Source organism: Hydra vulgaris, chromosome 13 (genome assembly GCF_038396675.1).
Source record: "Hydra vulgaris chromosome 13, alternate assembly HydraT2T_AEP".
NCBI classification, from domain to species: Eukaryota; Metazoa; Cnidaria; class Hydrozoa; order Anthoathecata; family Hydridae; genus Hydra; species Hydra vulgaris.
Window position 1 is genome coordinate 17,689,543 of NC_088932.1, and position 16,790 is coordinate 17,706,332.

At 30.1% G+C, this 16,790-nt stretch overlaps 1 protein-coding gene across 1 annotated transcript; it reads left to right on the forward strand.

Annotated features, from left to right (window-relative positions):
• The first annotated feature begins 2,413 nt into the window (after nucleotides 1–2,413).
• On the forward strand, nucleotides 2,414–3,277 carry LOC136089699 (piggyBac transposable element-derived protein 4-like). Its single transcript, XM_065815758.1, has one exon. It carries the CDS (start codon nucleotides 2,414–2,416, stop codon nucleotides 3,275–3,277), a length of 864 nt encoding a protein of 287 aa, XP_065671830.1.
• The last annotated feature ends 13,513 nt before the right edge of the window (nucleotides 3,278–16,790 follow it).

Here is a 16,790-nt window from a genome sequence, read left to right on the forward strand (position 1 = left end):
TTTTGAAAAAATAGTCCATGGCTGTTTTGTAAAATCATTATGCTCAACTTATGTTAAAGAATAGAGCAGTTTTCTACGAGCTATAGAAATCTAGGGGCTACGATTCCTTTGAAGATACAGGTATAGTTGAGTAACATATTATTGAATTCATCAACATGAAAGTTGAGTCTTCTGTATTATAAATAAGTTTTAAGTTTGATAAAAAAAAATAACGATATTAATCAATTATAATAATAGTGTTTATATATTATTATTTTTTTTTTAGATTATTCGCCTCCCCAAGGCCGAGGGGGGCCTCTACAGTCGAGGAGGCTACTCATTTCTTTTTTGTGTTTTTTTATTATTTATTTTTTTGTGTTTTTTTTTTTAGTTGTTATTCGTGGTGCAACCCTCTCTCAACTCTTTAACTCCGAAACACGAACCTTGCCGAGCAAGGCCGCTGCGCGGAGAAACTAAGTTGAGCGCGGTACTTCAGGGACGTGGTGGGAGTCGAACTCCGAACCTCTCGCTTACAAGCGAGCGCTCTTACCACTACACCACTACCGCATATGTTGGCGGCGTTGCCAAAGATGTTGGCGAGTTGGCGGCGGCTAAAGATGTAATTGAGAAGATAAAAGTTGTAATTGAGAAATGTTTATAATATAGATATAAATCAGAAAGAAGTTATTTGTATTTTTAATTTTGTTGCTGTAATATTAGGTTTGATCCTAATTTGGCCAAGGTGGTCATATGGGTTGGTTTTCAATAAATAACAATATATTATCAATAAAATAAAAAAGTGATGAAAAAGGGATTTGAGGTTGGCGGTCACTCCATATCTTCCAAGGAAATTTAAATTTCCGCTAAGGACCAAATTGTATGCTGTCTTATATTTGGCGCCTAAAGTTTGCGCCAGAGTTGCAAAATGACGATTGGTTCATCATTTCGCTCAGCACATTCAATAACTCATTCGATGAAGATAAAACATAATGTTTTCTTTCAACTTATTTGGTTGTATGTATTTGTTTAATATTTTCTTTCATAATGTTTTCTTTCAACTTATTGTGTTGTATTGCGATTTCTTATTTACATGTTGGGTTTATTAATTACATTATAAAATTTCTTAATTACATTTTGAGTTTCTTAATTACATATTGTGACTTCTAAATTACATGTTGTATTTCTCAACTGCATCTTACTTTTCTTAATTACAACTTTCAAGTTCTGAAATACATCTTGAAAAGGTATGGTAATGCAGCTTATTTGATGCAATATTATTATAAATAGCGTTTCAATTTTTTTTCACATGCACATGCACATTGGGAGTTATCATGAGTAAAAAAGGTAATTTATATTTTGTTTTCTTACTTCTAAATTGTTGTGTTTTTTAGACTAGAAGCTAAAATATATTTGATAACTACATTATACCGCATGTAATTAAAATTTTGAAAAAAATTTGATTTACACGACGTTTACAAAATGTTTTTTAATATATTAAAAAACGTTTTAGTGTGCACGTACACAGTATACTAATTAATGTGTTTTATAGATAAGTAATTTCTTTTTTATAAATAGATAATTTATAAATCTATCTATCTCATATTAGCTCAACACAGATATTCCACAATTAAATCAGCACATATGATTATGTAAGATTGTGAGGATAGTGAAGATGATGATATTGAAGAATCGGATTCATTTTTCGCTTATACTACTACGTCTTTGAGCTTAACTGTATCAGAATCAGGATCTGAAGATAATAACACTGAAGAAAGTGATAGCAATCAGTTTACATAGATTCATCTAGCAGCTAATGCAGAAGATTTTTTAATGCCGCCGAAAAGAGCTAGAACAACGGGTGATCTTGCTTATAGACAAAATCAAAACAAAGCTCAACAGGTAGATCTTATAAGTGATATTTTGCCTGACAAAATAACTTCTGAAACAAATCCATCTAGAAATTCAAACCAATGGAAAGATGAGCCGAATATTGTAAAGCAAATTCAATTTACTGCCGATCCTGGTTTGAAGATAAACACGGAGAGCAAGAAACCATTAGATTTCTTTAGGCTTTTTGTTACAGAAGAGCTTATAAATACTTTGGTAGTTGAAACTAATTGCTACGCAATGCAAGAAATAAATAAGCAGCGTCCCCTCAGAAGAAGCTCACGTTTTAAAGATTGGAAATCAATAAATTCAGAAGATAAGCGGCAGTTTCTTGGAGTTCTTCTTCATATGGGGTGTGTCAAAATGCCATTATTAGAACACTATTAGTCTAAGAACAGTCTCTATAGAGTTCCCTTATTTTCTAGAATAATGCCACGAAATAAATTTCAACTAATGTTACGGTTTTTGGCATTTCATTAACAATGAAGATTCAGTTAGTGGACGCTTGTGTAAAACTTATGAACTTCTCGACCACTTAAATAAAACAATGGATAACATCTACTGTCCTAAGAAAAATATATCAATCGATGAGTCAATGATGCTTTGGAAGGGACGTCTTGTATTCAGGCAGTATGTGAAAAATAAAAGACATAAGTATGGTATCAAGTTCTATGAGCTTTGCGAATCAGATGGTATTGTACTAAAAGTAAAAATCTATTCTGGCGAGACAACTCTCGGTAAACATTTGTTGGGTCAAACGGGAGCTTTTGTTTTAGACTTAATGGAAAAACTTTTGGGAAATGGTTATCACCTGTACACCAATAACTTTTACAATTCCTTTGAGTTAACAAAGCACATGGTAAATCAAAAAACATACATTTGTGGTACTTTAAGAACTGACCGAAAGTCAAATCCAAACAAATGTACAAAAGCAAAACTGAAACAGGAAGACGTTATAAGCAGAAGCAGAGAGGGTGTAGTGGTTGCTAAATGGAAAGACAAAAGAGACGTGCTAATGATTAGCAACTTGCAAATGATTGAAGTGACAAACAGAAGAGGAGAGAAGAAAATGAAACCCAATATTATTAAAGATTACAAACAATGTATGTCAGGAGTAGATAGGGTGGAACAAATGGTATCATATTATAATTGCCTAAGAAAGACAGTTAGATGGTATAAAAAAGTAGCACTTAATCTCTTTGATACTTTTTTGTTTAATGCTTACTGTCTAAACCGCAAATATGGACTAGATAAAACAATTTCCTTGCTTAAGTTTAGAGAATTAAATGTTACGGATTTATTGGGTGAACGTTTGAATGAAATTGAGCCTCGAATCACCAATAATAGCTTCCACTACTTGTCTTCAATACCACCGAACGAAAAGAAAAAATTCCCAACAAAACCATGTTGAGCCTGCTCTAAAATAAAACGTGATGAAACACGATATAAATGTGCGACTTACGAAATTTTCGCATTTTTATCTTCCATATTTCAAGTTGCTATTGCGGAAGTTGTACCTGCGTAAATTCACCTTCCGTAATGCATTATACGAAAAAAATAAATAATAATAATTCCGTAAAAACCATTTACGAAAAGAAACTTGCGAAGCAAATCATTTCGAAAGAATACTTGCGAAACAGTTCCTTACGGAAGCACAGTGGGCCAGAATGCACTTTTACTGGACAAAATTCATAACTAATTTAATATTAGAGCTATATTCACTAAAATTAGTATGAGTACTAACATGATGTCTGCGCTTTTTATGAAGGTAATATTTTTTTATTTCGTTGCTATGGATACCTTTATTTTGCTTAGCAAAAAAAAACAACCTACTTTTGTTATCTGCAGATATTTTATAAGTGCTATATTCACTAAATTTGGCATGAGTACCAATATGAGATCACACTTCTTACAAAAGTGATAATTTTTTAAATTTAGTTGTTATGGATACTTATATTGCTTAGTTACCGGATACTTTCCTTAGTTACAAAGTGGTAAATTGATATTTGAATATCTTATCGGATTTTTGACCCACCTATATTGAATAAAAATTGAGTATTTAGGTAAATAATGTTTTAGGAAAAATAAAAGCAAAAAATAGTGCAAGAAAACGTTATCAATTTTAAATTACATCAAAAAATTATAAAACAATAATATCGTTTGAAGATTGTTTAAGTAATTGTAAAACATCTGAAGGAAATGCTTTATGATTTGTTTGGTGTGATGTTGATTTACGCAATGATGAAATAACAGGATCACTGGAAACTAGGAGTCTATTGATAAGATCAGTATTTGTTGCTTTTCTGGATGTTTTTCGGCTGAAATTTTCGCGATAAGATTTAAAGTCTTTATTTCTAGCCTCTTGAGCTTCCTCTGACATAAGTCCGATGGGTAATGTAAGGCTTTTAATTATGTCATGTCCATGTATCAATACTTTGTGAACTGATTGAGCCATGTAATACCATGGATAAAGGGGCACATATAGTCTAAAAGTGTCAAAACAATAATCCTTGAACTGTAAGCAGTCTATTTCATATCCTGAATAGAGCGTTACCAAGATAATGTAAAATCTGAATATAAGGTTTTGGTCAATACCCAGAATTTCAGCTGTTTGTTCATATGCTGCAAAAGCACGCCTTGAGGTATTGCCATCATTACTTGTTCCAGAACCACCACTTTTAGGGAAATCAACAACAAGTCCCATTTTGTTCATAAAATCAGTCTGAATCTTTTGTTTAGCTACAGATGCCTTTTCTTTGTGTTCTTTAGATCTTGCTTGCCACTTTCTTGTTTCTTTTTTATATGCAATGTGCTATAACATCTCAAAAAATCGAATCCATGCATAAAGACTGGAAAGACCATATTTGAACTCTCTGTTAGTATAATCTATATTAAGGATATCAAGAATATTCATATTTTTTGGAGAGACACCACACACTGAACAGCATTGGTATGAGTTATTTTTTTCAGATAATATTGTTTGAACCTTCCCATCAATTATTGTAAGTTCAATAATACAATTCACTTCAATAGAAGATCCGCAAACCTCTAATAAAATCATACCCAAGCTTTCTATCTCACTTTTAATGTACTGATCTTCTTCAATCACAGATTCCTTGGATTCCATTTTGTATGCAAATCTTATGGGTCTACAATAGGCTGTGGAGGACGACTTTTGATTTCTCCAAATAGGCACCTTTTCGTTGCTGTTGTTAAATCCAGTCAAATCCAATGGGACAAGACAAGTAATAAATAATGATTCTTCACGCTTTAAATCTCTGTTAATGTCGGGTTCTGATAAAACTTGTTTATAAATGCTTTGGCCAGTAGCACCATCAAAACCAGCCTTACACGTTAGTGTCATTGTTTTTATTGCTTTGTCGTTCAATATCAAGTGCCTTAGCACAGGTTCCTGAACTGCACAGATTCTTTGCAAAGTATGAGTCATTAAATCTTTTAAAGGAACTGAAGCTGAATAGTCCTCCACTGTTATGTTTGCAGGATAACATTTCAATTTTGCATCTCTGACATCATTGTAAGCGGGGTAGATGTTATATTCTTTCTCCAAGGCTCCGCTTCTAATCAATTGATAGGAAGCTTTTGTCAGACTTGCATCAATTATTAAAGCCAGTGCTTCGTCTGCTGAATATTTAGTTGCTTTATCTGTATTTGATATATTTAAAACATTCTTGGCAGCAATAACAACAGATTCATCTCTAAATTTTTTATTAGCAGCAAAAAATAATTCATTGGGTGAATGAGATTCAATTAAACAAGATACACGCCGTTTTTTAGTTTTATTAGAACTATTATCAAATGCAACTGGTTTTCGACCACGTCTACTTGCAGTTGGTTCATTGTCTTTTTTTCTGACAATTAAATATTCATTAAGCCAGTTCACAAACTTCTTTTCAAAATTTTTCACAGTATAGTTTGCAGATTTCCACTTTTTTTTATACAAGTAAACAAATCGTTGAACAGCATGTCTAAAATCAACGTCTTTAAAATCAGCAAATTTTGGCCGAATAAATTTTAATATATCTTCAGTAATATTTTGTTTTGAAATACTAAGATTGTTTTTTTGGAGAAAATTATGAATGTCTAAGTTTAACAAAACCATATCTAAATAATTATTGTAACAAGTATTTTGTATTTAAAAGTAAAATGTTATAATATATATGCCGCCTGGACTACTAATACTTGTTAGTTATTAAGTTACTACAAGTGTTAGTAATTAAAATTAAAAGTAATTAAATTACTGTCAGTGTTAGTAATTAAATTACTAACAATTACCGAAAATATGTTGTTGCTATGTTATGCAAAGTAAGGTATCCATAGTAACCAAAAAAAGTTAACCTCATAAGAATTCTGAATCTCATTTTAATACATACCCCCAATATTGTGTATTTAGCGCAAGTAAAATACTGTTAAAACAACGTTAATGTAAAAATGAGTTGTTGCTATGCAAAATTTAGTACCATAGCAACCAAGTTAAAACATACATAAAATCTGAACGGGGATTTAAGGGGACGAGCAATCAATTAAAACTCGATTGAAACATCATATAGCTCAAATAAATATAAGACAACACATGGCAAATTGTGGAAATTATTAGTTATTGTGCGGCAAAAAATAAGTTTCTTAAGAAATTTTTTTTTTTAATCTGTGATTTTCAAAGTATAACTGAGATAACATGCTATGACAAATTTATTTCACACATTGGTTTTTCTTATCTCTAAATACTCTAGAATAACATGTACTAATTTTTTGTTTCAAAAACGTAGATGTAATTGAAATATAACACAACGTTGATGTCACCGTTAATTACTTATTTATAATTTTTTTTTTATTTTTATTTTATCTCAATATTCAAATGCTTAGAGTCCTGGTAACTAAGGGATTTAATATAAATAAATTATCAATAGATTTCTCCTAATATATGTAGATACTAAAATTAAATAGGTTTTCAAGATTAGACAACTAAAATTTTTCCCATTTTGTCCACCTACTGGCCCACTGTGGGAAGGAGCGTTTCGGAATGTGCGCGTATGGAATAAACTCGAAAGCATTCATTAGACTGTTATACAAAAAAGTGTTAAACATGTTATTTAAATAAAATAATGTTGTTAAATGATTCTTCAATAGTTTTTACATATTATATATATATATATATATATATATATATATATATATATATATATATATATATATATATATATATATATATATATATAATATGTAATATGTTTTTACATATATATAATATATATATATAATATGTTTTTACATATATATATATATATATATATATATATATATAATATGTAATATGTTTTTACATATATATAATATATATATATAATATGTTTTTACATATATATATATATATATATATATATATATATATATATATATATATATATATATATATATATATATATATATATATATATATATATATATATATATGTATATATATATATAATATGTAATATGTTTTTACATATATATAATATATATATATATATATATATATAATATGTTTTTACATATATATATATATATATATATATATATATATATATATATATATATATATATATATATATATATATATATATATATATATATATATATATATATATATATATATAGATACATACATACATATCTGATATACATTTTATATATATATATATATATATGTAATATATATAAATATATATATATATATATGTAATATATATAAATATATATATATATAAAATATATATATATATATCGTATATATATATATATATATATATATATATATATATATATATATATATATATATATATATATATATATATATATATATCGCAAACTGAAGCGTTGTTATACAAAAACTGAAAACTTATCAGATAAAAAACTATATGCCGCGAGTCATCAGCAGCAACTCATAAATCCAGATGTTATATATACTATAAGGCAAAACTAAATTCAGCATATGGTAATCAGAAAGAAACATGGAATATTGCCAAGAAATTACTACATTCAAGTAGTTCTAAAACTAAAAACACAATAGCAGAAGCAAAATGCAATATAATAAGTCAATATTTCATACACAAACTTGAAAGTATAAAAAATATTATCCAGGAAAGGCTTGCAAAAAACCCAAAATCTAAATTCATCTCAGAGTTACATTCCCCGGTAAATATTTTAACAACATTTGGTACAGTTACACCTACAGATGTGTCAAAAATAATCAAAGCTCTCAAACCTAAGACATCGCTACTTGATATTATTCCAACATGCATCCTTAAATCTTGTTCAGAACTTTTCAGTCCAATAATAGCTCACCTTGCTGACCTCTCATTCAAATCTGGAATTTTTCCAGCCTCATATAAAGTTGCTCAAATAACATCAATTCCCAAAAAATCAGGACTTGCAGAATTTGACTTATCAAATCTACGCCCAATATCAAATCTCAATACAATTTCCAAAAATCTTGAAAAGCTTGCATTATCTCGTCTTCTTCCACACGTAACTTCATCTATTCACTTCAATCCTTTACAATCTGGTTTTAGATCGAATTACTCAACCGAAACAGCACTATTAAAGATATGCAATGACATCCTGCTAAACATTGATCATGCTTTGAACACTATTCTCTTATCTTTGGACATATCTTCAGCATTTGATACAATTGATCACAGCCTGCTGATTTCCCGTATTAAAGATGAATGTGGTGTCACAGATATTGCACTAAAATGGCTGAAATCATACTTGCACTCTCGAAAATCTTTCGTTTCTATTGGATCAACAAAATCTAGACCAATAACAAGTTCAACAGGAGCACCACAGGGTAGTGTATTAGGCCCATTTCTATTTTCCATGTTTGTTTCATCTATATATCGTATTATAGCTAAACTTGGTACCAATCATCATCAATATGCTGATGATACCCAACTTTATACTGTCATCAACCCAGGCATAGATAGCATTAATGAAATCAATGTGTGTGCTAATGCAGTAGCAAAGTGGTTTCTAGAAAATGGACTTCTGCTCAACCCAAATAAATTTGGTTGTTTTATTTGGATTTAGAAAACAAATTAGCAAGCATAAAAGTGATTCAAAAATTGTTTTTTCTGGAACCACACTAACTACGATAAATTCAGTAAAAATCCTTGGTGTCACCCTAGATTCATCGCTCTCTATGGACAAGCACATAAACAACACTATTAAATCCTGCAATTACCATATTCGTGCACTTTGCCACATTCGTCCATGTCTGACTAAAGAAGCTGCAAATACAATAGCATGTGGCATTGTTAACTCTCAGCTTGACTATTGTAACAGTCTATTATCTGGTGCTTATCAAAAAAGTATTAAAAAACTCCAACGAATTCAAAATATCTTATCTCGAATCGTTTTCCTTTCTCCTATTCATTTAAATTTAGAAATATTACTGAAATCTCTTCATTGGTTACCAATAAATCAAAGAATAATCTATAAGATATCAGTTATCACATATAAAATTTTATTATCTAAATCTCCTGCATATTTATTTGAACTTCTAGAAGTCCGAACTTTAAAACAAAATACTAGATCATTAGACAGTTGTCAACTTACACGTCGTCATGTATATCAGATATGTATATATATATACATATGTATACATACATATATATATATATATATATATATATAATATATATATATATATATATATATATATATATATATATATATATATGTATATGTACATATATATATATATATATATACATTTATATAAATATATATATATATATATACATATATGTATATATATACATATATGTATATATATACATATACATATATGTATATACATATATATATATATATATATATATATATATATATATATATATATATATATATATATATATATATATATATATATATATATATATATATATATATACCACGTTTATTCCTACCAACCCCAACCTCTTGTATTAAGCACCCAAGAATATTACTTTTGTAAGTTTTTTTATGTAGTACAAAAAAAGTCAACTAAATCCTCTGTATCGGCAACAGAAACATCTAACACGTCTGATAATCTTTGTAGATCGTAATATTCATGGAAATCCTCGTTTTTAATATACATCAATTAAATGTTTTTAATTTTCTTTTCTTTATGTTTACATGTAAAATAAACTTAACCCCTATATCTTTTTAAAATTTATATGCAATGAAGCCCTAAAACAAATATAATTTAAAAAACAGTAAACTAATTCATCAACAATGTTTGCATAAAGTTTAAAAAATCTCCTATATCATGTTGTGAAGCTTTTCTTTAGAACTTTGTTTTAAAAAATTTTGATTTTTAGCAATATTGGACGTTGCCCACTTTCAAAAATAAATTGAAAAAAGTTATTCTCTTATAGATAATATATCCGAGTTTTTTTTATCTCGATTCTCTTTAAGTGTCCTTAATGTAATACTTAAAATATTTGGTTATATTTTTATTTCATTGTTAAACGGTATTTTATATTTGAAATACTTGGTTACATTTTGTATTGTTAAACTGTTTTCAGTGACAAGATCTTAGTATCCTTCCTCGGATTTCAGCTATTTTTTATTTTAGGTATAGCGGCATTTAACCAGAATATACATTTTTTCTTTTCTTAAACATTTATTGGTAAATAGTTGTACGATAAGATCGTTTAAATTTAAAAAAGAAACGCAATTACTTTAAGAAATATTATAACGTTAAATAATATTATAATGTAAAAACAGATCATTATAGAATAGAGCTACCTTTATCAGAACTTGTAAAAAACATTTTTATTTGATGACAACTTTTTTAGAGTAAAATAATTTTTTTCTGCTTAAATTTTAAAGAACTATAACTTACCAATTTAAAAGTTTCTAAATTTTAAGTTTTTTTAAGTTTTTTAAACTTAATTATACTTAAAAAGTAAACCTTAAATGAGATTTAGTTATTTTTTTTTGGTAATCAGTACTTACAATAATAATACAATAATAACAATAATAATAATAAATATAACAAAAGTGATAACAATGATAACAAAAGCACTACTAATTTCATAGTATGTTCTTTTGTACTTATAATGAATTTATTATATTTAAATAAATATTTTTATTGTAGGTAATGTAATTTTGTAAATATAGTTCCACTAAATATATGTTATATTTAATCTAGGTTTAACTTGATTTTAGATATTGCATGATGAAAATAAAAACGATATATTTGTCATTAGGATGTCACCGAGTGATATCAAATTCGTATTTGCAAAATTCACATCAATTTGTGATTTCAATATGACATGATCATGAACTTCTCAGAGTATAATATCACATGAATACTGGATGAGATCAGTTTTTGATATCACAAGTTGATATATTAATTAAAGCTCAAGTTGCTTAATTGTGTAATTTCATTTTGATATCATACTGATCTCATAAATGTATCAATTTATGATATCATAGGTCTTGTAGTATGTTATGATTTAATCATTATGATATCAATTGATTATGATATCAAACTGCTGACTGGGTTAGCCAAATTACAGTCAGCATTTACTAAGTTTAATTTCATATTGATTGCAAGCATGTTTGTTCATGGGATTTTTTCAATAGATAAAGATTTTTTTTTCTAATATAACATGTAAAAAAAAAAATTTTAAGTAATATTTATTTCTTAAAATTAATTTTACAAGAAGCTTTATTTGACCGGCTTTAGATTTTTTTCAATTAAGTTAGTCACGTTAAAATTAATAAGGAAAAAATATAAAAAAGGAATAAAAATCAATTTATATATGAAAACTATCAATAAGAAAAAATTACCTATCTTTTACTTAATATTGGAGCCGCTCAAAAAACTCAAAACATCGTTGATATCGTTTCGATGTATCGCTTTCTGATTGCAAAACAATATTGATAAATAAAATTATAAATTTCACATAATACTTATACTTAAAATTATTTCTTTGTTTTTTATTTTTCCATTTAGGGTAAAACTGAAATATTTACTGTATTAGGCATCCTATACTTTTTAATTTTTTAATATTTAAGTAACATTCAAAATGAGACCATTCTCAGAGGCAGGTAACAGTTTTGATGAAAAAACAGCTAGCTTGTTGCCCAAAACTGGATAGCAACTCTTTTTGCACCACAATATTCCTAAACTTCTAGAAATCCTTGCATAATTGATTACTGCAAATAAAATTACACTGTGTTTATTAGGGATGACACTTTTACTTATTTTGATGTAAAAATTACTTTTAAGCGTAAATTACTTTACATAAATCATATAAAAATATATAATTTACTTACATTTAAAAGTAATTCGTTTTTTTTTTACATAAATTATATAACATGTAAAACTTAATTACTCAAGGGTCATTCCATATAGTCGCGGTCGTGACATTTCTTCTAAAGACATTTAAATAAACTAAGCAATTCAATATACTAAATAATGATTTTTTGTTTGCTGTGTTATTCGTCTGATAGTGGTGATATTTTTTTCATGTTAAAAATTTCATTCATAACTTCAACCTTTTCTGCTAGTAGTAAAGTAGTATCGCTTAGCTGACTATAATGTTGATCAATTTCATCTTCAGTCAAATATTAAATTTACCGTCAAATCTTCGCATAAAGCTTCATAAAACTGCCACGCATTTTGATTAATAAATTGTCTTGCTTTAACGTTTTGTTATACTATTCTTTTTAAAGTTCCTCCTACTCCATCATGGCTCCTTTTCTGTAGGCTGTAGCAAAAAAATTCTACTCGAAAGTTGGAATGTTATAAATCACTTGACAATACCTTAGGAATTTTACCATTAAGCGGTTTTTAAATTGGGATCATTACTCCAAAATGTTACATTGTGTATAATTGAATTGGTTGCGTAAGCTTTTAAATTGTATATTACAAGTGTTTTGCATCCCTCAAAGATAAAAATAAAAAAGGCACAAAAATTGAACTGTTTAAGAAAATTACCTTTAAAGTTAATTCAAGGAAAACACTGACGAATGTTTTGCTGTGATCATTTTTATCTGTTAAACAAGCAATCATATTTTTCAAATCTTTACCATAAACAGCAACAGTGAAGATTGTTATTTGAGATTGTCTCCAATAAGCACTTTAAACTTCTTCTTGATAAATACAGCTTTGGTTTTGGCTAAAATCAAAGTGTATTGACAATTCACCATCCATAATATTATCTATTTGGTGGCAATAAACAGACGCTTGGTGACGTTTCATTAAATGGTGAATCCAAAATTGAGGGCGCATTTTCAAAAACTCTGTACATGTTGCATACAAAGACTATTTGATCAATCCCTGTTGTAGACAATTTGTAACGTTGTCTTTGTAACAATTTATGAAACTGACTTGAATTCTTCGTTTTGCTCTTTGGATTGTGTTAGCATTTGGTTGTTAGAACAGTTAACACAAAAACTACATGATAGTAAGAAGCAATCTGGAGTGAGAGGGTTGCAAAGAATCCATTTGTTTCACAGTTTGTGTTAGGTTTAAAATTAAGTTTTGAGGATAAAGCGTTGCATGCATTAATAAAATTTTCATGCACTAGACAACAGCAGGTTTCAAGAGGCGTCTTTAAATATGTGAGTATTTGAGCTGGACGAAGTGCACAAAACTTGGAAAATTTTATCTCGCTACAAATTCTTCTGCGTACAGGGCATAAAATTCTCTTAATTTAAGTAACAAGCAACGGTATATCAGTTAAAGAGATATTCATTTCTATCGCTAACTGTTTGATGACATAATTTGGTTTTTCGACTTTGGTAAAGCCAACTTAACGCGGTTCACAGCACGATCTTCTGACAAACTTGAATGATAGACGACTTCTTCCATTTGACTAGAAGAAGAACAAGGAATATCAATAATATATTGAACTTTTTGAAGTTCTCTGTGTTTACACTGTCGTAATTTAGCAAGCTCCTTTTTTTTTTCAATTCTTGCTCTGTTGATTGTTGGCGACAAATATTACTTCGTACTTTTTCTGTTTCTTTTAATTCAGTTTTCTCTCTTTCTCTATCCCAGTGAAAAAGCGCACATGGGATACGCGTGGATTTTTTCCATATGTAACCCATGTGGGGATTATTATTTTGTCCCATGTGGGTTTCATATGGTAAATTGCTTGGGCTATTAGGCGGTGTTCTGAGTACTATCTATGCTTTGAGTCAACTTCTTCAATCTAATTTAAAAATGAATAAAGTACCAAAAACTATAAAACACAAAAAACCATCATCGTCACCAAGTTCTCTAAACCTATCATTCACTAATATTCGTGGTCTTCGAAGTAATTTTTCTTCTGTTGAGTCTTATCTCTTGGAGAGTTCACCAGACCTATTTGCTCTTTGTGGGACTAATTTGAGTTTGGCTGTCTCAACTTGTGATCTTAATGTTGATGGTTATCTTCCTTTAATTCGTAAAGACTCCAATAAAAAAGTCACATGCTTGGCCTGGGCATTTACATTCGTAAGAATTCACCCATTTGTCGTGAAACTAGGTTTGAATCCACAGACTATTCTTTCACGTGCTTTCGTTTAGCACCACTTTACTCTATTGCCTTTCTCTTTGTTCTATATCGCTCTCCTTTATCTCAATACTGCACTCTTTTTGACGTTATTTCTGATCATATTGACCAAGCCCTCTCTCTTTATCCATCAGCTAATATAGTTGTTGTCGGTGACTTTAATGCTCACCACTCTGAATGGCTTGGCTCTAGTGTGTGTGACTCTGCAGGCATTAAAGCCCACAACTTTTGCCTTTCTCAATCCCTAACTTTCCCACTCGCTTTCCTGACAACCCGAATCATCTACCTTCTCTACTCGACTTATGTCTTGTTTCTGATCCTAGTCAGTGCTCAGTTTCTCCACATACACCCTTAGGTTCTTCTGATCACAGTTTGATCTCTCTAAAACTAATATCTCATTCTTCTTCATCACCTAAATACCCCTATTATCGAACCTCTTACAACTACAGTAAAGCTGACTGGGATTCTTTCCGTGATTTTCTTGGTGATGGCCTTGGGTAGAAATTTTTCGTCTTCCTGTCGACAAATGTGCTTCTTACATAACTTCGTGGATTCAGGCTGGCATGGAATCTTTTATTCCCTCTCGACGATTCCAGGTCTAGCCTCACTCTCCTCCATGGTTTTCCTCACACTGTGCTGCTGCGATTGCCAATCAAAACCGTTACTTCCATATTTATCAGCAAAACAATTCTCCAGAAAACAGACGTCTGTTTATTACTGCTAGAAACAATTGTAAAAAGGTTTTGTCGAACGTCAAAACCCGCTATTCTCAGGTCATGATATCTCGGATCTCATCTCAAAAATTAGGCTCTCGTGACTTCTGGAGAATCTTTAATAATATCAATAATAAGGGCAAATCTATAATTCTACTTCTCTTGTATGGTTCAGACTTTGTCACCTCACCTAAAGACAAAGCCGAATTGTTTGCTAAAAACTTTTCATCAATATCATCTCTTGATTCCACTAGTTGCGTTGTACCTGATATTGCCAACAAACAGGTTGATCCATTGCTTGACATTCATATCACTCCAGCATCTGTAACTAAAGTGATTTCCTGCCTAGACTCTTCTAAAGCTTGTGGCCCGGACAACATACCTGTTATTGTCTTGCGGAAGTGTTCTCCGGAGCTGTCGTCTATACTCTCAAAACTATTCAACAAGTGCTTATCAGAGTCTTGTTTTCCAGCCTGCTGGAAAGCGGCATCTGTTATCCCTATCTTCAAAAATTCTGGAGAGCGATCTGATTCGTCTAATTACCATCCCATAAGTCTTCTTCCTATCATAAGCAAGGTTTTTGAATCTTTAATTAACAAACACTTAATTTCTCATCTTGAATCTAATAACTTACTTTCTGACCATCAATATGGATTTTGATCTTCTCGTTCTACAGCTGATTTGCTAACAGTAATAACTGACAGGTTTCATCAAGCATTAGATGAAGGTGGAGAGGTTAAGGCCATCGCTCTTGACATTTCAAAAGCTTTTGATAAAGTTTGGCATGCTGGTCTTCTCCATAAGCTTTCTTCTTATGGTGTATAAGGCAACATCTTTAAGATCATTGAATCCTTCCTTTCCAATCGTAGCATAAAAGTTATCCTCGATAGACAACACTCTTTTTCTTACTCTGTAACTTCAGGGGTTCCTCAAGGTTCTATCCTTAGCCCTATACTCTTTTTAATTTACATTAACGATCTTCCAGATATTCTCACATCTAAGGTGGCATTGTTTGCTGATGATGCTACCATTTATTTATTTATTTTTTTTTCAATATTTATTTTAGGTGCCCCAAGAAGTCCTAACGGTCTTGTCACAGAGCACCGCGGAATTGCATTTAACCAGGAAGTTCACGCCTCCTTCCTTACCGTGACGCGAAAATTTGTCCAGAGCTCGTTTCGAACCTGGATCTCCTGCTTATAAAGCAAGCGCTCTAACCACTGCGCCACGGCCGCACAAAATTATTCTTGTCGTGATAAGAAACCAACACCCTCTGATTGTTTGGAGGGGGCATTTGAGCTTGAAAAGGATCTCACTTCTGCTACAGCATGGGGCTCACAGTGGCTGGTGAACTTTAATTTAGATAAAACTCAATTTTTTTCAGCCAATCGTTATCGCAATAATTTAGATCTTCCTATATTTATGAACGGTGATGTACTCGATGAGTTACCTACTCTTCATCTTCTAGGATTAACTCTTACTTCAGATCTTTCTTGAAAACCATATATCAAATCAGTTGCAAAATTAGCATCTGCTAAGGTTGCATCTCTTTATCGAGCTCGTCACTTTCTTACTTCGGATCTCGTATGGAATACTGTTGCCATATCTGGGGCGGATCTTCTAATGATGCCCTTTCTCTTTTAGACAAGGTGCAAA